This window comes from Arachis hypogaea, chromosome 11 (assembly GCF_003086295.3).
Source record: "Arachis hypogaea cultivar Tifrunner chromosome 11, arahy.Tifrunner.gnm2.J5K5, whole genome shotgun sequence".
NCBI lineage: Eukaryota > Viridiplantae > Streptophyta > Magnoliopsida > Fabales > Fabaceae > Arachis > Arachis hypogaea.
This window is the reverse complement of record NC_092046.1, coordinates 146,379,293-146,406,588: the sequence shown is the minus strand read 5'-3', so window position 1 is coordinate 146,406,588 and position 27,296 is coordinate 146,379,293. Positions and strand designations below refer to the sequence as shown.

At 32.6% G+C, this 27,296-nt stretch overlaps 2 protein-coding genes across 15 annotated transcripts; one reads left to right on the top strand and one right to left on the bottom strand.

Moving 5' to 3' along the window:
* The first annotated feature begins 14,959 nt into the window (after positions 1 to 14,959).
* Positions 14,960 to 18,324, top strand: LOC112723393 (uncharacterized). Its single transcript, XM_025774758.2, has 7 exons — positions 14,960 to 16,189; positions 16,436 to 16,570; positions 16,663 to 16,811; positions 16,899 to 17,109; positions 17,276 to 17,513; positions 17,616 to 17,763; positions 17,871 to 18,324. The coding sequence occupies exons 1-7, from the start codon at positions 15,079 to 15,081 to the stop codon at positions 18,174 to 18,176; spliced, it is 2,298 nt and encodes a 765-aa protein (XP_025630543.1). The 5' UTR covers positions 14,960 to 15,078; the 3' UTR covers positions 18,177 to 18,324.
* LOC112723395 (uncharacterized) lies at positions 18,314 to 24,131 on the bottom strand. 14 transcript variants are annotated; one of them, XM_072207962.1, is made up of 11 exons: positions 23,665 to 24,119; positions 23,061 to 23,319; positions 22,247 to 22,585; positions 20,756 to 21,236; positions 20,558 to 20,623; positions 20,216 to 20,258; positions 19,660 to 19,714; positions 19,430 to 19,478; positions 19,128 to 19,195; positions 18,875 to 18,983; positions 18,314 to 18,684 (listed from the first exon to the last, which is right to left on the bottom strand). In XM_072207962.1, exons 4-11 carry the CDS (start codon positions 20,960 to 20,962, stop codon positions 18,571 to 18,573), a joined length of 711 nt encoding a protein of 236 aa, XP_072064063.1. In that variant the 5' UTR covers positions 20,963 to 21,236; positions 22,247 to 22,585; positions 23,061 to 23,319; positions 23,665 to 24,119; the 3' UTR covers positions 18,314 to 18,570. The 14 variants fall into 14 exon arrangements, with proteins under 14 accessions (XP_072064063.1, XP_072064065.1, XP_072064066.1 ...); XM_072207964.1 differs by having other exon boundaries at positions 20,756 to 21,002; XM_072207965.1 differs by having other exon boundaries at positions 23,061 to 23,301; positions 23,665 to 24,117.
* Positions 24,132 to 27,296: the final 3,165 nt, after the last annotated feature.

Here is a 27,296-nt window from a genome sequence, read left to right as displayed (position 1 = left end):
AACCTGCAGCCACAAATCAAATAAAATTCTACTAAAGTAAGGTGAAGGCCATAAGAACCGATCTTGCTCTGATACCAAACTAACGCCAGGACGTCGCTTGGGTCACCAATCTTGGCGAGGTTAATGATGAATGGATTTTTGGTTGGTAAAGAATTCACAAATAAATTCTCGTTGCAAGTATAGTTTCTAAACCAACTAAAATCCTTTCACGCAAAAATTTGTTTGTCACAAGTACAAACCCCTAAAATTAATAACCGAAGTATTCAAACTCCGGGTCGTTCTCCCTAAGAATTGCAATAAAGTGTTCTTGTTATTGGCTATGAAGTATGTTTTGGGGTTTTGAGATAATAGACAAGAAATATAAATGGCAAAGGAAATCAAATGACAAAAGAGGTCTTGGCAAGGTTTGGTGGTCAAGGATCTCTATCCTTATCACTAACCACAACATGATAATTACAAGGATCAATCCCATTAAGTCATCCTCTAACAAGTAAAGGAAAGTCAAATGAGCTATATCAATCCAGGTTCATAAGTCCTAGCCACTCACTAATTGAATTGATGAAAGCTAGAGTCAATGGCTACCAATTATCAATCACTTGGACATTAGTGACTCAAGAATTCCTAAGTTACCTTCCCAAGTCAAGAGCACTAAAATCTACTCTAACATCCTTCCAAGCATTTCATCAAACACTTGGAAGGCATAAAAAGAAAGCATAATAACATTGCAATAAAAGTAATTCTACACTACTCAATTACAAGGAAATTAATAACAATAATTCAATTAAGCAATAAAGAAAATCAAGACATGAAGTGCATTAGAAGGAAAATAGGAGAGACAAAAGTGCATCAACATAAAAGTAAAGAATTACAACAATTAAATGCTAAACTAGATAGAGAAGATGTAGAAGAACAAGAATTACAAAAGGAAAAGTAAATCAAAGCATGAAATTAACCTAGATCTAAGAAATTCTAATCTACCTCTAACCTAATTCTAGAGAGAAGAGAGAGCTTCTCTCTCTAAAAACTAACTTTTTCTCCAAAACTAAACTAAACAAAAACTAATGTGTTGGAAGGTGTTGACTCCCCCTTGAATTCTGCCTTAAATAGCCTCAGAAATAAGTTGGATCTGGGCTTGGGAAGCCCAGAATTCGCCCCACCGTTTTGCCTTTAAGTGAGTCACGTGCGAGCATCGACGCGTATGCGTGGGTCACGCGTACGCGTCGCTTGACATTTTGCTTCCATGCGTACGCGTCATGTGCGCGTACGCGTCGCCATGCGACTCCACAATCCACGCGTGCTCGTCTACTGCGCGTGCGTGTCGATCTCAGCATCCCAAATCCTTATTTCTTCATGAGTTCTCCACTTGCATGCTTTTTGACGAGAGGACTTTTGCTGGTAAAGAATTTCATCAGAATAATCATGTTGTAAGTATAGTTTCTAAACCAACAGAGAATCCTTTCGTACAAAAGTTTTGGTTGTCACAAGTAACAAAACCCAATAAAATTTATAACCGAAGTATTGAAACCTCGGGTCGTCTCTCAAGGAATTGCAGGGAGGTGTGTTTATTATTGGTTATGGAAAAATTATATTCTTGGGTTTTGAAATAGGGAACAGAAAAATAAACTGGCAATAAAGTAAATTAATTATCATGAAAACCATTGCAAGGTATAAGAACTGGAAATCCCATCCTAGTTATCCTTATCAGGTGTGACGAAAATTGTTTATTGCTCCCACTTAGTTAACCCTTACTAAATAAAGAAAAGTCAAGTGGACTAATCAATTTGATTCCTCAAGTCCTAGTCAACTCCTATGGAAAGACTAGCTTTAGAGGAATCCAAATCAATAAGCAAATTCCAATTTTCAATCAACAGATGAGTTTGATAACTCAAGTATCACCAATTACTCAACCAAAGTAAAGAGAGAAAAATCCAAATTATTTATATCCTAAAGAGAAGAAAGCAATCATAAATCTAAAATAGCTCAATGTGTATTAAATAAGAAAATCAAATCTAACATGAGAATTCATAAATCAAAGTAATAAAATAAATAAAAATAGAAGAAAAACCAAAGTAAAGAAACATTGAATCTGGAATGAAGAAGAAGTAAACCTAACCTAAGAGAAATCCTAAATCCTAAAAACTAAAAGAGAGGAGAGAGCTTCTCTCTCTAGAAAAACTACTTCTAAAACTAAAATTGTGAATAATGAATGTTGTGTCTCTGTTGTTCCTTGAATGGATGCATTCTCCCACGTTATAGTCTCTAATCTGTATTTTCTGGGTTTGGGTTTGGGCCGGAAAGGAGTCCAGAAATCGCTGGGGACATTTTCTGCAATTTTCTGCACGTGGCGTCCGTCACGTGCGCACGTCATTTGGAAGTTTTTCTTGTCACACGTACGCGTCAGTCACGCGTACGCGTCGCTTGTGCTTTGCGCTAGACATGCGTTCCATCGTCCACGCGTGCGCGTCGCTGCCATTTCCGTCAAAACTTCATTTTCGCGCGTTCCTTCCACTTTTGCATGTTTTCTTTCTGTTCTCTAAGCCATTTCTGCCTTATAAAGCCTGAAAATACTCAACACACGGCATCGAATGGTAATAAAGGACAATTAAAATTAATAATTTTATGGTCTAGGAAACATATTTTCACATATATTAAGGAATAAGGGAGGAATTGTAAGACCATGCAATTTATATGAATAAGTGTGAGAATAGTGGATAAAATTCACTCAATTAAGCACAAGATGTCCCACAAAATAGTGGTGCATCAAATCTCCCCACACTTAAACATTAGCATGTCCTCATGCTAAGCTCAAGAGAAGCTATAAAGAGTGAAGGGGAATGGTAGAAAGTATGAAATGCAACCTATCTATATGAATGCAATTACATGCAAAATGCTTTTACCTACTTGGTGAAAAGTAAATAAACCTTTCAAGAACAAATATGAACTGGATTTCACTAATTCAAATCATAAAAATGAAGTACAAATAGATTTGCAGAAGAAAATAGCTTATGAAAGCCGGGAACAAAGAATCGAGCATCGAACCCTCATCGAAAGTGTATACACTCTAATCACTCAAGTGTTTAAGGTTCGATTCTCTCAATTCTCTACTAATTTTGCTTTCTAAGACTTGCTCTTTTTCTACCAATCAACAAAAATTTAATTCACATATACACAAATCAAGAGGTCTTTTGAGGGTTGTAATGGAGTCAAGGTCAAGGTAGGATTGTATTTGGTCAAGTGGACTGAAATCTGAATCCTTAATTAACCTAAACTTCCCACTTAACTTAGGACAATCCATATAATCATAATATAAAATCAATAACTACCCATTAAATGTGTTTACTACATATTCATACATTCTAATTTTTTAGTACAGTACATATGCATTGCTATCACTATTTACTTTGGGGCATTTTGTCCCCTTTTTATTTATTTATTTATTTATTTATTTATTTATTTTCTCTTTTTTTTTTCTTTTTCTATTTTCTTTTCTTAATCTATTTTTTCTTTCCTTTTTCAATGCATATGATTAAGGTATTGAATGCATAAACATGTTCTTAACATTTTTCACATTTTCACACAAAGTCTAACATACTCAGTTCCCAAACCAAACGTTTCCAAACCCACTTTTTTCACACTTAATTCATGAGCACTTTCACTAGTCTAAGCTAATCAAGGATTCAAATTAAGGATCTTATTGTTTTTCGCTTAGAGTTAGTGATGAGCTAAAGTAAAGAACATAGGGATAAAATAGGCTCAACTTTGGTTTGCAAAGGATAATGAAAGGGTAAGATCATATGGGTATGTAAGCTAAGTGAAACAAGGTCTCAATCATATAAGTATATGCATACATTAAACCATGGAAATATAGAATCAAGCAAGATATAGATCACAATTTTAGAGAGAACAACAAAAAAAAAAAAAATATTGGTTGATAAAATACAATCAATCAAATAAGCTCAAAATCTCACTGGTTTTGTGTGTTCGAGCTCTAAACCATATTCCAATGTAATATTTTTTCAAACAAGTTTTTCAAAAAGTTTAATTCAAATTAGTGAAATGCTATAAAAAAGTTTCTTGAAAAAGAAAACATTACTTCAACCAAGTAGTAAAATATGCACAAAATCAAACAAACATGCAAATGCAACAACTAATTTAACAAAAAAAAAAGTTAAACATTGGTGTTGAGTCAGGAAGTACTAACCCGCGGAAGTCGATATCGACCTCCCCACACTTAAAGGTTGCACCGTCCTCAGTGCATGCTGAGACGTGCAAGTGGACAGGGGTTGTGAGTTACAACTGCTGCTCTTTCTCTAAAGAATGTGCAGATAGACTTGTTTGTCTCCCCATTAAGAAATTTTTCCTCTCCCTTCTTGGTGGCCATCCTGAAAGAAGAGGAAAAAAAAGAAAAGTAACCCAAAAACAAAGATAGAAAACAGATAAAATATGGTTGGGTTAATACCAAATAATGAGTCTCAATTACATGGTAGCTACAACATGTATGTGAGAAGATAATAGAAGCAAACGGCATATCAATAGTACAAAAATTGCAACAACAGGGGAGAGAGTGTGGGTAATACAAGATAGTATAAGTGCATATCAATGCAAAAGGAATACTAGTATTACAAAAATTAGCATTGACTTATGAATAATAATACCCGATCAGAATAAAACAAGTTATGAAGCACTAGAATAATTCAAGAAAAGGTGCAACAATTGAATAAGAAAATTTAACACCAATGAAAAAATAAGAACATGCACAAAATCAAAATACAATGAATGAAAGTATGCAAATAAGTTAAGTAAAATAGAATAAAAGAGAATAAGGATGAGAGGTTAAAGGAATGAAGAAGAAGAAAGTAAGAAAGAAGGAAGAAAGAAGAAGAAAGGAGAGAAGAAAGGAGAAGGGGATGAGAAAGGGACGCGACGCGCGCACACAGGGCTCGCGTGCGCATGAAAACTACATTAACCATGTGACGCGTACGCGTCGGGAAGTGAAAGGACGCGCACGCGTATGATGTTGTGCCTCTAGCACAGTGCCAACCCCAGACCATCACAACTCTCTGTTCAACACGGTTTTACGCCGATTTTCATGCCCACGCGTACGGGTCGCTGACGCTTACGTGTGGGTTGAACTTTTTGTAGGGGACGCGTATGCGTGGGGTATGCGTACGCGTGGGTGGCTTGTGCGCCACACACCCTTCCCACGCGTCTCTCGCGCAACTCTCTGTTTGGTTGCGCATATACAAACGATGCGTGCGCGTTGTAGACGCTTGCGTGTCGATCCCTTTTTTTATGCAGAATGTAAAATGCAGATGAATATGCAGAATTTATGAATGAACACTAATAAAAATAAAATGAAATAAGACTAAGAACAAATTCGATGTTCGATTCCTTGTTTCCGGCTTTCATGAGATATTTTCTTCTTGCAAGTTATTTATACTTCATTTTTTATAATTTGAATTAGTGAAATCCAGTTCATGTCTGTTCTTGGAAGATTTGTTTACTTTGACCAAGTAGGTAAAAGCATTTTGGATGTAGTTGCATTCATATAAATAGGTTGGATTTCAGACATCCTACCATTCCTCTTCACTTTTTTAGTTCTCTTGAACTTAGCATGAGGACATGCTAATGTTTAAGTGTGGGGAGGTTGATAAACCACTATTTTATGATTTATATTATGCTCAATTGAGTGATTTCTATCAAGTCTTTGCTCACTTATTCATATAAATTGCATGGTTTTACAATTCCTCCCTTATTCCTTAATATATGTGAAAATATGTTTCCTAGACCATAAAATTATTAATTTTAATTGTCCTTTATTATCATTCGATGTCGTGATCTGTGTGTTGAGTATTTTCAGGCTTTATAGGGCAGGAATGGCTTAGAGAATAGGAAGGAAACATGCAAAAGAGGAAGGAACACGCGAAAATGAAGTTTTGACAGAAATGGCAGTGATGCGCACGCATGGACGACGCGAACGCGTGACTCGCGCAGAACCCAAGCGACACGTACGCGTGACTGACGCGTACCTGTGACAAGGAAAACTTCCAAATGACGTGCACGCATGACCTACGCGCACGCGTGACGGACGCCACGTGCAGAAAGTTGCAGAATTCGCCCCTAGCGATTTCTGGGCTGTTTTTAATCCAGTTTTTTGTCCAAAAAACACATATTATAGGCTATAAAGTGGGGGAATGCATCAATTCATAAAACAACATTCATAATTTACAATTTTAGGGTTTAGATGTAGTTTCTAGAGAGAGAGGCTCTCTCCTCTCTCTTAGGATTTAGGATTAGGATTCCTCTTAAAGGTTAGGTTTACTTCTTCTTCATTCCAAGTTCAATGTTCCTTAATTTATGTTGTTTTCTACTTTTATTTATTCTATTACTTTATTTGTTTATTTTCTCAATATGGTTTATGAATCCCTATGTTGAATTTGATTTTCTTATTTAATACACATTGAGGTATTTCAGATTTATGATTGCTTTCTTCTCTTTAGGATATAAATAATTTGGATTTTTCTCCCTTTGCTTTGGTTGAGTAATTGGTGATACTTGAGTTATCAAACTCAGCTGTTGATTAAAAATTGGAATTTGCTGATTGATTTGGATCCCTCTAAAGTTAGTCTTTCCATAGAAGTTGACTAGGACTTGAAGAATCAAGTTGATTAGTCCACTTGACTTTCCTTTATTTAGTAAGGGTTAACTTGATCAGAATAATCACGTTGTAAGTATAGTTTCTAAACCAACAGAGAATTCTTTCGTACAAAAATTTTGGTTGTCACAAGTAACAAAACCCAATAAAATTTATAACCGAAGTATTGAAACCTTTGGTTGTCTCTCAAAGAATTGCAGGGATGTGTGTTTATTATTGGTTATGGAAAAAGTATATTCTTGGGTTTTGAAATAGGGAACAGGAAAATAAACTGGCAATAAAGTAAATTAATTATCATGAAAACCATTGCAAGGTATAAGAACTGGAATTTCCATCCTAGTTATCCTTATCAGGTGTGAAAAAAATTGTTTATTGCTCTCACTTAGTTAACCCTTACTAAATAAAGGAAAGTCAAGTGGACTAATCAATTTGATTCCTCAAGTCCTAGTCAACTCTTATAGAAAGACTAGTTTTAGAGGGATCCAAATCAATCAGCAAATTCCAATTTTTAATAACAGCTGAGTTTGATAACTCAAGTGTCACCAATTACTCAACCAAAGCAAATGTAGAAAAATCCAAATTATTTATATCCTAAAGAGAAGAAAGCAATCATAAATCTGAAATACCTCAATGTGTATTAAATAAGAAAATCAAATCTAACATGAGAATTCATAAATCAAAGTAATAAAATAAATAAAAATAGAAGAGAAACCAAAGTAAAGGAACATTGAACCTGCAATGAAGAAGAAGTAAACCTAACCTAAGAGAAATCCTAAATCCTAAAAGCTAAGAGAGATGAGAGAGCCTCTCTCTCTAGAAAAACTACATCTAAAACTAAAATTGTGAATAATGAATGTTGTGTCTCTTGTTCCTTGAATGGATGCATTCTCCCACTTTATAGTCTCTAATCTGTGTTTTCTGGGCTTGGATTTGGGCCGAAAAGGAGTCTAGAAATCGCTGGGGACGTTTTATGTAATTTTCTGCACGTGGCGTCCGTCACGCTTGCGCGTGGGTCACGCGTGCGCGTCATTGAAAAGTTTTCCTTGTCACGCGTACGCGTCAGTCACGCATACACGTTGCTTGTGCTTTGCGCTAGACATGCGTTCGCGTCGTCCACGCGTGCGCGTCGCTTGGGTTCTGCGCGAGTCACGCGTCCGCGTCGTCCATGCGTGCGCGTCGCTGCCATTTCCGTCAAAACTTCATTTTCGTGCGTTCCTTCCACTTTTGCATGTTTCCTTTCTGTTCTCTAAGTCATTCCTGCCTTATAAAGCCTGAAAATACTCAACACACAGATCACGGCATCGAATAGTAATAAAGGACAATTAAAATTAATAATTCTATGGGTCTAGGAAACATATTTTCACATATATTAAGGAATAAGGGAGGAATTGTAAAACTATGCAATTTATATGAATAAGTGTAAGAATAGTGGATAAAATCCACTCAATTAAGCACAAGATGTATCACGAAATAGTGGTGCATCACTTTTCCTCTCCATCCCTTTGATCCATTCCTATCCTTTCCAACCTGAATTCACTAACAAACACATCAAGGCATCTAGTGGAATCAAAGGTGAATTAAGATCAACCAATTAAGGGTCTAAAAAGCATGTTTTCACACTTTAGCACACTATAGGAGACAGTCATGAAACCATGCTATTTCATTGAATAAATGTGGGTAAAAGGTGATAAAATCCCCTAAGTTAAGCACAAGATGTACCACGAAATAGTGGTGCATCAGTTAACAACCCCAATATGGTGACATAGTTTAGATTCACCAATCTTGGCGAGGTTAGCAACCCCACTATGGTGAAAATAGCCATAGACCCACCTTGGTTGGCCAAGTCAAGGATGCACCTCTTACTCTCAAAAAATCTAGAGGAAAATAAGCACAAACCTTATTTCGTATTCAAAAATAAACTTCAACTCTATTTCATAAATAAAAGGTACATAAGTTATTTATACTAGTGGGAGAAGGAAAAACCTTCATGACTCGGACGATGTGGGACTAAAATATAACACAAAGTTCACTATCCTAAACAATATGGGACTTGTATTCTCTTATTACAATTAACTAATATAATTAACTTACTAACCGTACTTGCTCCTGCGTCACAATGCCTCCATATCCCTCAAATTCAAACCGTGTCTTCTCCCTATCCCTGCAAGAAATATTTTCTCCCAATTTATAGGGTCCAATTTCAGTTGTTTCATTCGTTTAAGTTGTATTTTGAAAAGTTATGTGTCTTATTATTATTATTTATTTTGTTCTTTGTTTGTTCGTCTCATGATTAAGTTCTTCTCTGCTTGGTTATTTATTTTAGAAAGACTCCTAATTTTTTTAGTTTTTATCTTCTCTACATATTTATTTTATCTTCACTGTTGATACTAAATCAGTTTTAATCTTTTTATTATGAATGTCATATTTCTTAATTTTAAAATTTATTTTCTTCAATCTTAAATGATATAATTTTATGCAATTAAATAATAAATTTTTGGTGAAAAATTTGGAAAACCCATGAAATTCTATACGTTGAGATTCTATATATTGCAATTTCTCTTTTATATCAAAAAAAGATAACCACTTGCTAATTTTTTTTTTTTTTGGTTTTATTTAACATTCTTTTAAAATAAGATGAGTAAGTATTTATTTATTTTTTAATTATCCTACAGAGCTTGAATTGTACTTCAATTTTTCATATGTCTATTTTTTTCAATTATTCCACACAATGGAATTGAAGTCAAATTTATCTATCTACCTTTTTTGTTTTTTAGTTTTTTTTTCTTGTGTGTTTTTTGTAATTAGATTTTGTTTTAAACTTAGTTATTTATTTATTTTTTTTTGTAATTTTGGTTACAATTGATTGAATTGTTTCTTCATTCCTTGAGTATTGGTAATATATTTAGAAGATAGTGATATGTGTGTCTTTTTATTTTGGTTAGTGTTGATTTTTGTTAAAAAATATTTTATACTTTATAGATGATGATGTTGACTTTATTAGAAAATCATATTTTTGGTTTGTGATTTGATGTAATTCTTTATTTTTTTTTTCTTTGTTTTACTGTTGTGCTGGTTTTTATCTTCTTGGTTATTTACTTTAGAAATACATATTTTATTTTTTTCTTTTCTAAAATAAAATTAGTAACAAGATTAGGTTGATTTGTATTATTACACCAATTGAATTGTATATCGATGTTATTTGGATTTAGTTATTTGTTTTTATGAAATTTGGGGTACAATTTTATTAATTTTATTTACAAAAATGTGATTTATAACAAAAAAGATAAGCACCTACTAATTTTATTTCTCGGTTTTGTTCGTCATTCTTTTGAAATAAGATGAGTAAGTGTTTATCTTTTTTTTTTTTTGGTTATCCTACGGTGTTTGAATTGTACTTGAGTTTATATATCCATTTTTTTTAATTGTCCCACACAAAAGAATTGAGAGCCAAATATATCTTTGTACTTTTTTTGTTTTTAGTTTTTTTCTTGTGTGTTATTGGTAACTAGATTTTGTTTGTATAATAATTAGATTGTGAAAAATAATTAGAATACTGTTCTATAAAGTGCTATTGGAAAATTTTGAAAAATGTTGATCAGTGACACATTTTTTTTGTTCAATTTTAGATGCTAGCTTTCTTAAGTTGTTTTATGTAGAGTCGTTGTGTATTTTGTTACTATTTTACATTTTGTTCTTTGTTTCATCTGCTCATTTTTAAGTTTTTATTTGCTTGGTTTTTAATTTTAGAAATACTCCTTATTTATTTAATTTTTAATCTATAAATACTTTTGGCTGGAGATTTTGTTATGGTTGTTAGAAGATTAATTCAAACTTTTTTTTTCATTCTTTTTTGTTGTCTTTGTTTCTTTTGTTTCTTTAGTAATGAACATTGTGTTATGAGAATCAAATACTACAACTTCTTATATTAGTCACATGATTTTTTTGAAGTTTTCGAGGTTGGGATTATTGGATTGATCTGTCCCTTGGGTTGGTCAGACCACTCTTCAAGTAGCTTTAAGCTTATGAATTGATGGAGCTAATGAGATTCGTAATCTTGGAGCTGTCTGGAGAGTGGCCTGAGTAGTTGGTCTATTTAACTATCAAGCTTATGTTGATTCTTTTTTTGAGAAGTTTGAGTATTTGATTCTGTTGTCATATTTTCGTAAATAAAATTAGTAAGAAATTTATCCCTATTTGTTACTCTTTTTTGTTTATATCTTCATTCTATGATTGTATTTTTTTTCTTTTGAGCACAATTTTTGAATTTTATTGATGGGGTACTTTGTTTTTTGGTATTTAACTACATAGATAATTAGTTTGTGTATATCTTCATTGGGAATATGATATTATTTTGATTGAAAATCTAATAATATAGAAAGAAAGCCTAATAAAATAATGATGTCTATACTAGAAGATGTCCTCATCTAAGTCTACCACTCTTGGATCTATGCATAAGTTTTTTTTTTTTATTTTGGTTCTCCCTTTTCTCTAAGTGTTGCTTCATGTTCTTTTTGTTATCTTTTTCTTCTCTCTCATCCTCTCTCTTGCTGTTAGCTCATAATTTATATAGATGATAACTTAAGATTAATATAATATAGCTTACTATTTATTATATACCTTATTTGTGTATCAATTGTTGTTAGCTTAGGGCCTATATATAGGATTATTTAGTGGAGTCCGCAAATATCTTTTGATTGATATCTAAGGTCAATCAATATCTTTCAAATCTCTATCTTGTTTTTTTTTCTCCAAAAATAAGGATTCTATATATTTCAAAATTCAAATTACTCAATTGATGTGTGTTTATAAATAAAGGCAAAATTTCTTGATCATGTCACATTTTTCTCACATTCATGTTGCTATTGTATGTGTTTTAGTTGCTGTTTTATTGACTGAAATCTGTTTTCTCTTTCACTCCTTTAATTACATTTTAAGATGAGAACTGTCGTGAATATGGTTAATAAGATTAATCCTGAAAAAGAAGCATGGAACTTCAAAGTTAGGGTGATTAGGCTTTGGACTGTTCCTATTTTTACTGGTCAGCTTCTCCCAAATTTTATGGAGATAATTTTGGTTGATGAATCTGTGAGTTATAGTGGTCTAAATCTATTAAATTTTTTTGGATTTTTTTTTGTATTTAGATGTGTTTCTCCTTACTTTTTTTATATCGATGTCTCAAATTTTATTTCATTTAAATTTATTTTTCTCTTTATTCCATTTGTCATTTATCAAATATTTGTTGTAATTTGTGTTGATTGGTAGGGATGCAAAATACAAACTACTGTTCGAAAGACTATGATTTATAATTTCAAAGAACTTCTCTCTAAGGGTATATAAGTAGAATTGGATTGTAAGTTATAGTTGGAAAAAATATACCCATTTACAATTTAAAAGGCACCATATAATAGGTACTAGATTGCAAGTTATAGTTGAAAAAAATATACCCATTTACTTAAAAGGCACACAATATACTTAATTGATTGTCCTGATCTTGCATATTGTGATTTGGAATGTATACCTTGTCTTTTAATATTTTTTCTACCTTTCATTCTGCACATAGAAATAGGATAGTGATCACATTACCATAGCTTCTGAATTGAAAATCTTAAAAGTTATACCCAAGTTCGCAGTGATGTTTAATGGCACTATGTTTATTGGCAATCTTAAAAAGATCTTGGAAAGTCTGAGAAAAACGACGAGGATCAAAAATTTAAAAATAAGAAAAATAAGGAGAAAAAACATGAAAACATCAAATCAGTTGCCAGATAATGACAGAAAGAGAAGTAAGCATGAATTGATCTCTAAGGCAAAGAAGGAGGTAATTTTTATATATAAATGATAAATTACATATTATGATTGTTCTGGTTATTTTTGAGATAACATTAAATTGATGCTTTCTATAGGTTGAAGCTGGGTACAAGGCTGCATCGTTTGTCCCAAATGTTACGGAGAGGAGACAAATGCAATCTGAAACACTCTCTTCTTTGTTTGAGACGTATTTTCACATTTTGAAGCACACAATGTATTCTACAACAACTAAGTTTGTATTTATATAATATGTTTGTATATTTGTATTACAGTGAGGTACTATTAATTGTTGGATTGATAGGGGGTGATAATTTTTTTTATTATTTAATATTTAAAATCGGAGAAAAGAAACCTATTTTTTTTTGAAAAAATATTAATTATTAAAAAATTTTAATTTTGAGACATCTAGATATGTTTGAGGAATGCAATATATAAAATAATTTTTTTTTTATTAAATAACTTTTTTAATCTTTGGATTACTCATGCCATATTTCTTAATTTTGACCTTTCTATTTCTTTGATTTTTAAAAGATATAATTTTATGTCTTTGGAATAATAAAATATTTTTGTTGTAAAAAGTGAGAAAATCTATAAAATTTAATGTTTCAATTCTAACTGCTGTCGTCCTTATTTTGTATCTTGAAAAGTTGTTACCTGTTATTTTACTATTTTTTATTTTCGTAATTTCTGTTTGTCTTTTTTTTTGTTACAACCAAATTGAGTTTCAAATTCACCTGTGTGCCTTTTTAAATAACAATTCATTAAAATTTTTTAACCCATTCTCATGATTTTGATTAAAAGGTAATGGTTGAGAGATTTGTAGGAACGAGTTGAAGTTGGACAAAGAAGTTTTACACTTATCATTCTTCTTCTTTCTTTGATCTTAGAAAATAACAAGTTTGATGAGATATTTTAAATATTCATTTTTTTTTTCTCTTTCTTCAATTAGTATTTAAACAGAATAAAAGGTCAAAGTAATATTTTTTTAAATCCTTAAATTTTTTGTCTTTTTATGCATTTGGCTCTCTCTTTTTAATAGACCTCTATTAGCATTCAAAAATGACGACTTATATTTTTGTAAAATAAATTATCTTAACACGATAAATCAAAAAAAAATTTAATATACATAAATTATATTGGTTATGGTTCTTATTCATGTTTACCTTCTGAATTATATTGTTTATATTTTTAAGTTGTATTCGCATAATTTATGAAGTTGAACAAGATACAATATACTTTGAAACAAGACATGTATAGTCAATTTTAAAAAGTGCTAATCAAAATGAATGTTTCAAAAAACATAAATATTTATGCAAACTGTGAGAAATTAAAAAAGGATACTTATATATTTTGAGTTGTGATAGAATAAAAAAATTTATTACATTTAATTAATAATTCAACACATTAGACTACTTATGTATTTTGGGCCAATTTTTCAACCCGTGCATTGGACGAATCTTCTGCTAGTATAATCCATGGGTGCAATTAAGTTTGGAGCCTCCTAGGTCCTACGTTGACGCGACTTCCTCGCCTATTGTTGAATATATTACTTTTCCTACTAAATAACCAAAGAAAATTATGCATTTCGTATCATACTAAATAATAATACGACACCAACAAAAAAATACTAAATAATAATAGAGAGAAAAGATCTTGAAATCTAAATTTGTTTATTTTAACTTAACTTGTTTATGGCTGTTAAGCACGTACCACGGATGTCAACTGCTACTGTATGGAGCTTCTCTCTTGTTAAGAGAACCTCAGAGATAGAGTGATCGAGTACTAGAGTGGCAAGCTGAATATTTATATTTTCTTTATATACAAATTACTTCAACCAATTTTATATGAATAATTATAAATAAAATAAATACATACATAATACGAGATACTATATAGTATATGAAAAAGTATATACATTATTGAACATTTTAACTAACCACTTCAAATACAAAAGAATAAGGAGATAGACCCGGTCATCATATTATTATGTATTGTTGTCACATTTGAATCCTTTTTGGTTTATTCCAAAGAAATAATTAACAATAAAATCAGATCAAATAAATTCAACATTCCCACACCGCCAATTATCCTCGGCTCAATTTTTTCGTTATGAAACCCATGAATGTGATGTGTCTGGATATGGAAATAGGGCGTGTTAGACAAAATTGTGGGACAGTTAGAACTCAGACCCTGCGAGTTCTGTGTTAGCAAAAATTGCTTAATAAATCGGAGGGTCCGATTTGGAAGGGGCGAAAATTTGAATTTCACAGCATGCAAATCGGATTGTGCGTTTTGTATATATATACGAATTTTTGTATGAATCCGTATTTTTAGCTACAACTCGGACCGTCCGACAAATTATGAAGAACTCGCATGGTCCGATTTGTGGTGTTCTGATACCACACACAGGTCAAGCACCTCTCTTCTCCATAACCATGTCCAACCCAACCTTTGCCTCCATATTGAAATTAAAAAACGATTATCCTTGAATAACAAAAAATTAAAAGGTAATAATAATAATAATAAAAATGAAGTAATAACTAATAACCATGCATATACCTTTATTTCTCATCTCTATTCTCTGTTCTCTTAGTACCAACGATAATTAAGTCAAAATGCTGCGGTGTTCTTGTACCACAAAAACTCCCATCTTCCTCTTCCTCTTTCTCATCTTCCACTTCCAGATTCTCTTCTACCAAGCACACTGTTGGATAAAAGCTGGTTACTGGTTTTACGGTTCTGAATTTCCCGTTTCTAACATAGAAACTTCTCTCTACACTCACCTCCTATGCGCTTTTGCTGATGTCAACGCTTCAACCTATGAACTTTCCATCCCTTCCGATGCTGCAGCATCATTTCCTTCTTTCACAGCCACTCTCAAGCACACCAATCCATCTCTCTCTACACTTCTTTCCATCGGTGGTGGTACTGCTGACTACACTGTCTTATCTTCCATGGTAAGCAATGCTTCTTCAAGAAAATCATTCATTCACTCTTCAATAACACTCGCTAGAACCTATGGCTTCCAAGGCCTTGATCTTTCATGGGTTTCTGCTAACACTACCAATGACTTGAAAAACATGGGACTGCTCTTTCAAGAGTGGAGAGAAGCTGCAAAATCTGAGGCAATAAACTCCACCAACAATAATAATCAAGAACTTATTTTAACTGCGGCTGTTCCATATCAACCAGGTTCTGATTTTGGTTCTTACCCTGTGGAGTCTATTAGTGATAACTTGAATTGGGTAAATGTTTTGGATTATGATTACTACACACCTCAATCAACAAATTTTACTGGAGCTCATTCAGCCTTGTATGATCCTTCTAGTGATGTCAACACAGACACCGGAATCAAGCGATGGATAGATAGTGGGGTATCTGCTAGTAAGTTGGTTTTGTCGTTACCATTCTATGGATATGCATGGAAGCTTAGGAACCAAAGGGAGAATGGAATAGGTGCAGCAGCAACAGGTCCAGCAATCACAAAAGGAGGAGACATGACCTACAAGGAAATCAAGGATTATGTTCAAAGATATGAAGCAACTGTGTTGTATAATGCTACTTACGTGGTCAATTATTTTTCAATTGGGTCAAATTGGATAGGATTTGATGATGCCGATGCTGTTAAAACCAAGGTGTCTTATGCTAAAGAAAAGAAACTAGGTGGTTATGTTGTATGGCAAGTTCCCTATGATGATGACAAATGGCAACTTTCTAGTGCTGCAGGTAAAGAAACCAACACTGAAAATTAATAACTAATTTGATCCCTTTCTTTTTTCTGCATAATTACTTGTGAGAAATGCTATTCCATGATCAAAATTTACTGTTTTTTACCGTCATTTTTAGCCATCAACCTAATTCCTTTAATCGAGTAACAATATATCTAACTAACTTAACGGCCTAAAACAATAAATTCCGATGACCTTCTAGTATTCCTCGTTACTTATTATTATGGATATTATTTTTTCTCAGCTCAACAGGTGGTTGGCGGCGGAGAACACCATAATTGGCGGTTACCGGTGGTGATCACTTTGACAAGTGTTGTATGTATTATTCTGTTGGGTTTCATAATTTACTACATAAGAAGGAGACTAGTAAAACCAAAGGGTAAGTTCTTGTTGACCTGAGATTACTCAACATTGGTGGTGCTCTTGGTTGAAACTAAGACACTGAATTTTGTTTATTCATTTGTTACTTAGGAATCATAATTGCGGCTAGAGATGCAGGACATTTTCCTGATTGTGTTCCTGATGTGCAAGTCTTTAGCTTATGTGATATTGAGTTAGCCACTGATAGATTTTCGATTGAAAACAAGCTTGGTCAGGGTGGCTATGGTCCTGTTTACAAGGTACAGAATCTAACTACAGCACATTAATCCTAAGATAATGATATCTAATTACTGATATTAAGTACAGTGCCTATTTGATTTCTACAGGGAATATTACCAGATGGCAGGGAAATAGCAGTGAAGAAGTTATCAAAGACTTCAACACAAGGGTTTGAAGAATTCAAGAATGAGGTAACACTCACTGCAAGACTACAGCATGTGAATCTTGTTCAGTTGTTGGGATTCTACATTGATAGAGAAGAACAGATGCTGGTGTATGAGTACATGCCAAACAAAAGCCTTGACTACTATCTATTTGGTCAGTAATCTTCACTTGTCTAAACACTAAATGAGTGAATATGTAACATATTGTTTGAAGTTTTGATGTTATAGTAGATGCTCACATATATGATCTATGATCAAAGGATAAATTATGGACAAGACAATTAACCAGTATTTTGATCCATGAATTGCTTCTATATCAGACCCTATCAGGCGGCTTCTTCTGGATTGGAGCAAGCGTGTAGCTATTATTGAGGGTGTTACTCAGGGACTACTTTATCTACAAGAATATTCGAGATTAACAATAATTCATAGAGATATAAAAGCTAGCAACATTCTGTTAGATGGTGAGATGAAACCAAAGATTTCAGATTTTGGTATGGCAAGAATATTCTCAAAAGATGAGCAAGAAGCAAACACGGCTAAGATTGTTGGAACATAGTAAGCTTTTTATTGGACCTAATTAAAACATTTCCTCTAGAAGATTTTTTCTTTCCATCTAGCTTTCTAATGCATCATATTGCTTTTCTTTCTCTAATGCAGTGGTTATGTCTCTCCTGAATACCTTAAAAAAGGCTTGTATTCAGTAAAATCCGATGTGTATAGCTTTGGAGTTCTACTTCTGCAGATTATAGGTGGCAAAGTAACAAGATATTATGGCGAGCACGAAAACTTAACCTTGATGGAATATGTAAGTAAAGATACTATCTATAGCATGTGATTAATGTTTTATATAGTTTCGTTTGATTTTAATGAAGAAGTCCATGGTTGTGACTAATGAGGAATTGGTTTCTTCAGGCTTATGAATTGTGGAAAGAAGGAAGAGGCATGGAGTTTGCGGATCCTTTTCTTGATGACACAGCTTCAGGCTGCAAAATATTGAGGTGCATACAAATAGGTCTATTATGTGTGCAAGAAGATGCCAATGACAGGCCTTCTGTGTTGGAAATTTCTTCTATGTTAAGAAGTGAAACTGTTCTTGCTACACCAAAGAAGCCAGCGTTTTCAAGAGAAAAAGACATGCAGGAGCACGGTGAATTTGTTATGAAGCAAGAACATTATTCGGTTAACGAAGCAACAATGTCTCAGATTGTAGCAAGATAGTGCTGGAAAAAACTTTTGGACGAGTAATTTTTTATTTTTTTATTTTTTATTTTCATTCTTGTACAATGTCAGTAATGTTCATGCAAAGCTTTGCTTACAATTCTCATTTTGTTGATTGATTGGACTAATATTAGAAGTTTCACAAAAATTCTGAATTAAGATTTAACCAAATATCCAAGAACAAACTTGCACAAGAAATTGTCCACATGTGTACATGATTTCAATTAGAAAAATACATTAAATTCAACCAAAAAAAAAACTAAAATGTTAGGGGACAAACATTTTTTCCTTGCGCTTAACTTGCATTTGAACCAATACTAGTTAATTTTTCCATTTTTCATTCACAAGGAAAAATGAGAAGATGAATCAAAATTTCCTGTGGCCAATCGGGACTTCATGTTTGTTTGACATGCTGCGATCTAGCACAAGCAAGAACAAAGACACATGATGCTACCAATCCCACCATGTACCCACCTATTGCTCCATAGCTCACACAAATAGGCCATTCCTAACAAATAATGGAACATTATTAAGATCATGATGGCCAAACAGATTAAAAATAGTTTTAGTTAGTATAAGAGTAATGTTACATCTAAAGTGAACTCTCTTCATGGGAATAGAAGAAATTATAGACACATGACCAGTGGTAAGTAACTTGTGAGTTGAGATGGGAGAAGAGTTTATAAAAAGGAGATTACCTGCCATGGCCTCTCCCAGTCAAGTGGCATTGGCCAAGCCCCAAACCAGCCCCCAATAACTGCTCCATGAGCTGGCAAACAAATCAAATACTCTACAGATCCATTTGGCCTAAATGTGAATACAAGGAGAGGGGGGGAAATGTAAGGAAAATACAAGGATGTCTGTGTTTGTGCAGCATGGTAAGAATGTTTTTTTTCTTTTTTTTTTTAATGAAGAAACATGGTAAGGAAACAAAAAATACATGAATCATACTGTGTTTGTGCAAAGATCCGCTTCCAATGAGCCCATGATGAACCAAGAACACATGATGCTGGAACTGTCTGTTATAGTACAAAATGTGAGTTTATACACTTAATTTATAAACAATCACGAGCCACAGGCCTAAAAGAAATCTGGTAATCATACATCTGAAAAATGTTTTCAAGAATGCAAAGTATCCCCGCAAAATCAATGGACAAAAATACATTACACCACACAAGTCAAATTTAAAACAACAATAGTGTAGTCTTCAAGAAGATGTAAAATAAGCAAATGGTAATAAAATAGACACTCACTGTGAACAATGACATCATAAGAGACCAATTTACAGTCTTTGGGAGAAACCTGAGTTACAGAGACTTGCGGAAGTTAGAATTATATAAAATACCACACATTTTGCTTCAATTAGAATATACATACATACTTTTAACCTCTTATTTCCTCCTCAACAGCGATAGCATTGCAGTCTTATGCAGACTGAAATAACATAAAACAAAAAACTGTATATACCACTTATTTCACATACTGAAAGGTGACAGGTGCCCCCAAAGCAATAGCTCCTAAACAATTTAGTAGCGCCCCTGTAATAAAAACAGTGAATCAGTTAGCTTAAAAAATTTAAAATGAGTCGGCCAAGAAAGAGCACAACACAAATAGGGATGAGGAAAATACAAAGGTGAAATAAAAATGAGAAAAGGATTGTTAATAACTTTGTTTAATTTTAACTACTCTAAAGAAAAGCAGTCCGGTTCAGAGGTATCCCGCATTAATGCAGAATCCGGAGAATGGCCGCATCCAAAGATTGTAATATATGCAGCCTAACCTGATAATCACATCGGTGGCCTTTACACGGCTTGAACCTATGACCTTGATTTAACTACTCTAATGCCAGAAAACACTTTTATGGCTCAATCTATAATACATTGACTTCCCAAAAGAAAACTATTTCAGGTTATTGAAACAGGCCAGCAGTGCAGTGGCTGTGAAGAAAAACTCAAAAAGGATAGTACAAACACAAAAAGCAGTGACATCCAAATTAATCAAGAACAAGGACAAAAGAGGAAGCATAAGTTTCAACTAACCTATTGGAACTGCTAGCAAGCCACGTCCAACGGCTCGCAGGTACTGCACATGACACACGAAAACCAAACACTAAGAAATTAGATCCTCCAGACGAGGAACCCGCATGTGTTCGAAATTGCTGTATTATTGATAAATTAAACAACATACATATATATAAAATATAAGGGAAAAAAAATTTTGAAGTCCAATGAACATGAATTTCCTACTAGATTGTTATCACTATCAGATGAAGATAAAGGCTTTTTTTCCATTTTTTTTCCTTTTTCTTTTTTCCTTATGTGCTTCCGACTAAGTTCAGACCATCATATAAGGGGGAAAATTTTGAAGAAAATGTAAGCTACCATGCATTGCCGGGGATTCTGTCGATAGCGACTGTAGAGAAGGATCACAATTGGAAGCTCCACAATCTGGGATTTAAAAAAGAAAAACGATGCAGAATAAGGCAATAAGAAAGGGTTTTTTTTCCTTCCAAAAAATGGAATAAACGGAGCATTACAAAAACAATGAAAAGTGATTAACTAGGGAGGAATAGAAGGTACCCAGATGAAGAAGATAGTGCGAGAAGGATCAGTGACAAGGTCTATTGAGAAGCCACTATTAGCAACATAGAACGCTAAACCCAACCCAAAAACAGTAGAAAGTGTGACGAGGAATGCCTCTGAAGGTGAGATTTTCGGTGGCGAGGGAGCATCTACCGTTGAGGGTTTAGTTACCGTCGTTTTCTCTCTCTTTTTCCGGCGATCCATGGAGGAGAACACTGCGACTCCGGGATCCAATGGATCAAAGCTGTAGTGTTAAAGATAGACATGAAATTAGTTAGTACTACTACAATAGTATCTTAATTAGACACAATAAGAATAACAATCCATGAACTATATCCAAGGAGTGATTTCAAAGTCGGGGAATTGTTCTTCATCTGACAAATGTGAAGCTACATCCTGATTGGTTTCATTTTGATTTGCATTTTCCACATAATTATTAGCTCCATCATCATCCAGATCATCTTCCAAATCAATTGATCTAGCATTATACAAGTACATCTTGGTCAATGATAATTAAGGTTAACTAAATCTAGATTATACCCCGATTCTAAACCAAATAAATAAATAAATAAATAAATCTATATTTTCAATTGACCAAAAACAGAATGTTTCTATAAACAACTATAAATTGTCCCCCCAGGGGGTTACATTTACATTTTTCTCATATTAATATACTGAAAACACTTGCACATCACGATTCTTTTCTTCTATATTCATTATGCATTTATCATTTTATCCTCTGACAATAGGGAAGTGACACACAGTAAATACAAAGAAAAAGATATGGTATAGTCTACACACTTTAGGTCTTTCCATTTTCTTTTTCTCATTAGCGAATCCCAACTCATAAATACTTCTTAAAACTTTACTCGAGCTTTTATATAAATTTCTTGGGTCATATCATGATTGTTGGATTGATATAAGAAACAGGAGAGAAAATAGCTTATCTAGCTTGTTCCTATCTCCCTGTTTCAAAGTGACATGTATTTCGTTGTAGTCCACGTAAATAAACAGATTCAAGAAATTATCCTAAATAGATTCATACTCAACAAACAGATTCATACTCAACAAATTCAAGAAATTATCCTAAACAGATTCATACTAAAAAATTTAACAAATTCAAAAAATTCAACCAACAGATTCATAATCAATAAATTCAGAAATTCAAGAAATTAATTCATACTAAAAAATTCAACAAATTCAAGAAATTCAATAAACAGATTTATACTCAACAAATTCAAGAAATTATCCTAAACAGATTCATACTAAAAAATTCAACAAACTCAATAAATCCAAGAAATTCAACAACCAGATTCATACTCAACAAATTCAGAATTCAGGAAATTAATTCATACTAAAAAATTCAACAAATTCAAAAAATTCAAGAAATTAAGAGACCACAACCAAACAGATTCATGCTCAAATTTAACATATTGCCACTGCATTAGAAGAAGATAAATCAGTTAGGAATATGAGGAGACCACCAACCTGTCCGAGAGAGCAGAGGACGCAGACGACGGAGAGAACGCGACGACGAAGCGGAGCAAGGAGCCGCGGAGAAACGAGAAGCGACGAAGAAGACAAAGGAGCCGCGGTGCAGGTGATGTCGTCGGAGCCGCACCGTGTCCTGCGACACGAAGAAGACGACACGGCCGGCGGTGTTGCGGTGAGGTGAGGTCGTGAAGGTTACTTGCCCCTGGGTGCTGCCGTTTGGAACTTTACGGAATTAGGATTGGGGGGAATGGGGATGGGGTACCGGTTATTCGGCGTTCGTCTGAAGGTTGCGAGAACCGGATCGGTCAATGAACCGGTGAGGCGACTGGTTCACTGGTTCAATGGTTCAATCAGGGTTCAACCGATTTAATTAAATATTAAATAAAGTTATTAAAAATTTAATATATAATTTTACATATTTAAATTCATTAATTTTTAAGTAAAAAAATTTTAATATGAAAATAATTTTAAAGTTATACTTCAACATGAGACTGGTGTTATACCTCAAGATTAAACATTGGTAGTTTTCTTAAAAACACACACTCGATACATTAAAGACATTAGAGGTTCATAATTTCACAATTTTAAATATTGTTCTTTAAATAATATATTATTATGATTATGACCATTGGGGAATAATACATGTTACTATAATATATCCATTAGTATATTAAAAATTTAAGATATAATAAAATTGAAGATGAAAAGTCCATTGATAGTATTCAGATTGAGTTAAATTTATTGATGACTTTAAAAACAACTAACTGAGGCAGAATTTCCACTCAAACTGCTAAAAATTAGTGTATACCAGAAAGAAACTTCATCTAACACCAGATCTTGTTGAAGCTCAGCCAGGACCTGAAAGAGATCAGTAAACCAACGCTTCTCCCTCTCCAGACTCAAGCCATGATCCAATTCCAAACAACAACCCTGAGGTAGGCTATTATTCCTATCGTCCTGTTCCAGGCTTTGCTCAAGAATAAATATTGGATAGATTTGGAGGAAACCTTAACTTCAGTTTGTGAAGATTAGGACTTTACTGGCTATTGCTGCATCAAAGAAGTGATCTTGCAGGCAACATTGTCAAGCCAAGGCTAATTATTCTCTTATACAATTCAATTGAATAACACATTGATGAAATCTCTTATTGTGCAACAAGCCTCTTATAACTAACCAAACCCTAACTAGGTTCAACAAATTCAATGCTTTTCAACAACAAAAACTTAGAATACAGACAACTCAATCTCCAAATCCAGAAACAGAAAAACTAAGAGAAACAATCCAAATTAAATTCAGAATCACATTAAGCAACAACCCAACTCAGAACACAATCCCAACTCAAAATCTAGTACAAAAAATCAAACTCAGAAGCCAGAATCTTAGAAATCGAAACTAAAGAAGCAGCGGCTTACTGGAGACACTGCGAGGGAGGAACGACGGTGACAGTGAGCTCAGAAGAGGATCAGTTTGCGACGGCGAGGAACCGAGCAGAGATTCCACGGCGAGGCTCCGGGCAGAGATTCACGGAGGAGAGGACGCGCTTGAAGAGGATTGAGCAACCGTTCTCGTGACGTAGAGGAGAAGAGGATCGAGGAGGATGACGACGACGGCACCCTCTGTCACTGCCGACGACGACGATCACAGAGACGGGTTTCACGACGAGCACAGAGACGGTGAGGAGGAGAAGAGTGGCGGGGCTGGTGGGGCTTCGCGACGAGCACAGAGACAATGAGGAAGAGAAGAGTGGCGGCGGCGGGGGGCTGACGGTAGCGGCGGCTGGGGGCTCTGATAGGGTTAATTGGGTTAAATTAGGGATTCATTTTGGCGAATGTGAGAGTGAGAGAGAAGAGAGAGGGGTGGGACGTAGGGTGTGCTGTTTGGGGGTGGATTTTATTTTATTTTTTTCCTTTCATCAAAACGACTGTGTTTTGCCGCCGAAGGAGGAGAATCGGGCTTTTATAAAATCCGGCCGGTTCAGCCAGTTCACCGGTTAACCGCCAATTTGACCTGTTTTTTAACCGACTTTTTGTTAAATAGGTTTGAACGTTAATTGGACCGGTCAAATGACCGATTTCCGATTAATCTGGTTGAACCAGACGGTCCGATCCGATTTTTAGAATCTTTCCCCTTTTTCTTAAAACCAAGGGAAGTCCTTTTAGAAAATTAAAAAAAAAAACAAGTTTCAAACCGGTCGGATCATAAAAACCGCCGATTCTCTGATTTTCATCAAACCGAACAGTTCAATCAGATTCTATGTTCTATTCTTTCTGATTTGATCCGATTCTTTTTTTTTTTGTCATACACACTCACACACTAAAAGTTTCATCACTACCCAGCCATAGTTGGGATTCGAACTTGGGATGTGGTTTCTACGAGGCCAACATATTGGTCAAGATCCGATTCTTATAACTATGTTAAGGAATATTGATTTTTCTTGGGCTTGGCCCATATAATTAAGTTGGGCTTTTAATGTTCACTTTACTCTCGCAAATCATATTATTTCGAGTAATTATCTAAATCAGTCTTCAAATATTTTAAAAGTAGACATTTTAGTTCCCAAACAAAATTAATACGCAAATCAATTCTTAAAGTTTTACTTCGACAGGCAAATCGGTCTCTAGTTCATTTTTCGACAGAATAATTACCCAAATTAGTCCCTAAATATTTTTAAAATGAACATTTTAGTCCCTAAAAAAACTAAAACACAGGTCAATTTCCAATGTTTTTCTCTATTAAACATAACCATCCTCTGACGAAAAAAATAAAATAATTTTTTATTATTATTAATTGTATAATAATATTGTACCATAATTTTTTGTATTTTTTTATAAAAATAATAATAAATTTATTTATTAAATTTTTATGTATATATATATATATAGTCACTAAATAATAATAATAATAATAATAATAATAATAATAATAATAATAATAATAAAATTATTAAAGATTATTCTAAAAATTTTAAAATTAAAATTATTTGATATTTTTGTATTTAATATAATTAAAAGATATCCTTTATGTTTGTATTAAAAAAATATTTTAATTTAAATTTTAAAACATTATTATTCATTTTATTTATTTCTAACAAAAAAAAGTGTTATTATTATTATTATTATTATTATTATTATTATTATTATAATAATAATAATAATAATAATAATAATAATAATACACTTTTTTAAATTACCTATTCAGAGGTGGCACAAATTATTAGAAGAGTTGTCGGTAAGTGTTGGTGATTAGTAATTGGTAATTCCATGATTAATCAGTTGGATTTTTTTTTTTTTTGAAATCTTTTATTTTTATAAATTAAATAAATATAATAATTATCGAAATAAATAATTTAAAAAATATTTGTCGAAATAAATACTCCTCTTTTATCTTATCCACAGGATAAATGTATTTTTAAAAAAATAATTTTGTTTAAAAATAATAAAAAATATTAATAATATCAATAATCTAAATTTTTAGCATGTAGTTTGTACATAAACAAGTTAGTAAAAGAGAGTAAAATGAATATGTTTGATCAATTAGTACTCAAAAAGAGTACATAAAAATTTTTAGAATAAATTATGATTCAATTTGATTGATTTAAATTTGAAAAATAAAAAATTAGTACATGTTCAAAAAAAATTCCATGATGAGAATAAATTAGGTAATTGTGTCCACTTCTAAAAATTGAAATAATGGAAGCGTGAAGTTGATGTACGATAAATAAAATACAAAAAGAAGAAATAACAGTTTGCGGAGAGATTGATGGAGATACTGTCCCCATCAACTTCTCCTAACAATTGACAAATGGTTATTTTATCTTTCTATGTTTAATTCATCGTGTATCAACTTCATGCTCCCATTTAAATAATTTTAATCTCTTCTACTAACATTTTTTATGTACTGATTACATGCTACAATTTTGAATTATTGATATTATTAATATTTGTTATTATTTTTAAATATTTAAAAAAAAAAGTAAACGAAATATATAGATATCACGTCTACCTGTCTTATCTCGTTTACACAGTAAACAAAATACATGCAAAATTATCTTATTTATATGAAAAAAATATTTATTTTGATAAATATTTTTTAAATTATTTATTTCGATAATTATTATAATTATTTTATTTATTAAAATAAAAAAACCATTATTCCACTCACTCACTCGCGTTATTTCAAATCATCTTATTACATTCATTTGGCCAATCACCTCATTCAAATAAATAAGAAAACGTTTCACTCGATTTTAATGGCATTTATAACTAATTAATTATTATGACCTAATAACCACCAAATAATAGAGTAGTGATTTTTTGGTGCGTGATCTGTTACACACTTATACTTTTACCCTCTTAACTTGTTGTATATGATAATATAATGTTAAAGAGACAAAAAATACAGATAGAACTTGTCTTATTTAATATTTATTAATTATCGCAACAATTAATAAATATTAAATAAGATAAATTATAATTTTTTTTTAGTTAATTTTTTTTTGTTATCAAACATTTTCAATTGTATTTATCTATTTCGCATTAAAATCTAAATAAGTGGAAGGATTAGTTTTGAAAATGACAAGATGGATTAAAATTAAAAATAATATTATTAAAAATAAAAATACTATACAACTAACTTTTTTAATTAAGTTAAATTTATAATTAAGTTGGGTTAGTCTAGTGATTAACTCATTAGTCACTAGTTCGCTTATGCTTGAGGTTACACTTTGTGTATACAATAACTCATTAATCAATGACTTAGTACCGTAATAAATTTAAATGTGCTTTAGAATCAAACGTTACAAATAATACCAAAATAGCTACACCTCTTATATATGAGTTCAATAATACTCAATTAGTTCAATGATAACAAAATTAGTTAAATTTTTATATATTACGGTTAAAAAATTTTAATGTCAAAATTAAAAAATTTTAATAATATATTCTTAATAAATTTAATACAATTTAAAACTTTCCTTCTTCTTTCTCTTCTTTTTTATTATCACCTTTTTTTATTTTATATTTTCATAATTCTTTTTATCTTTTAG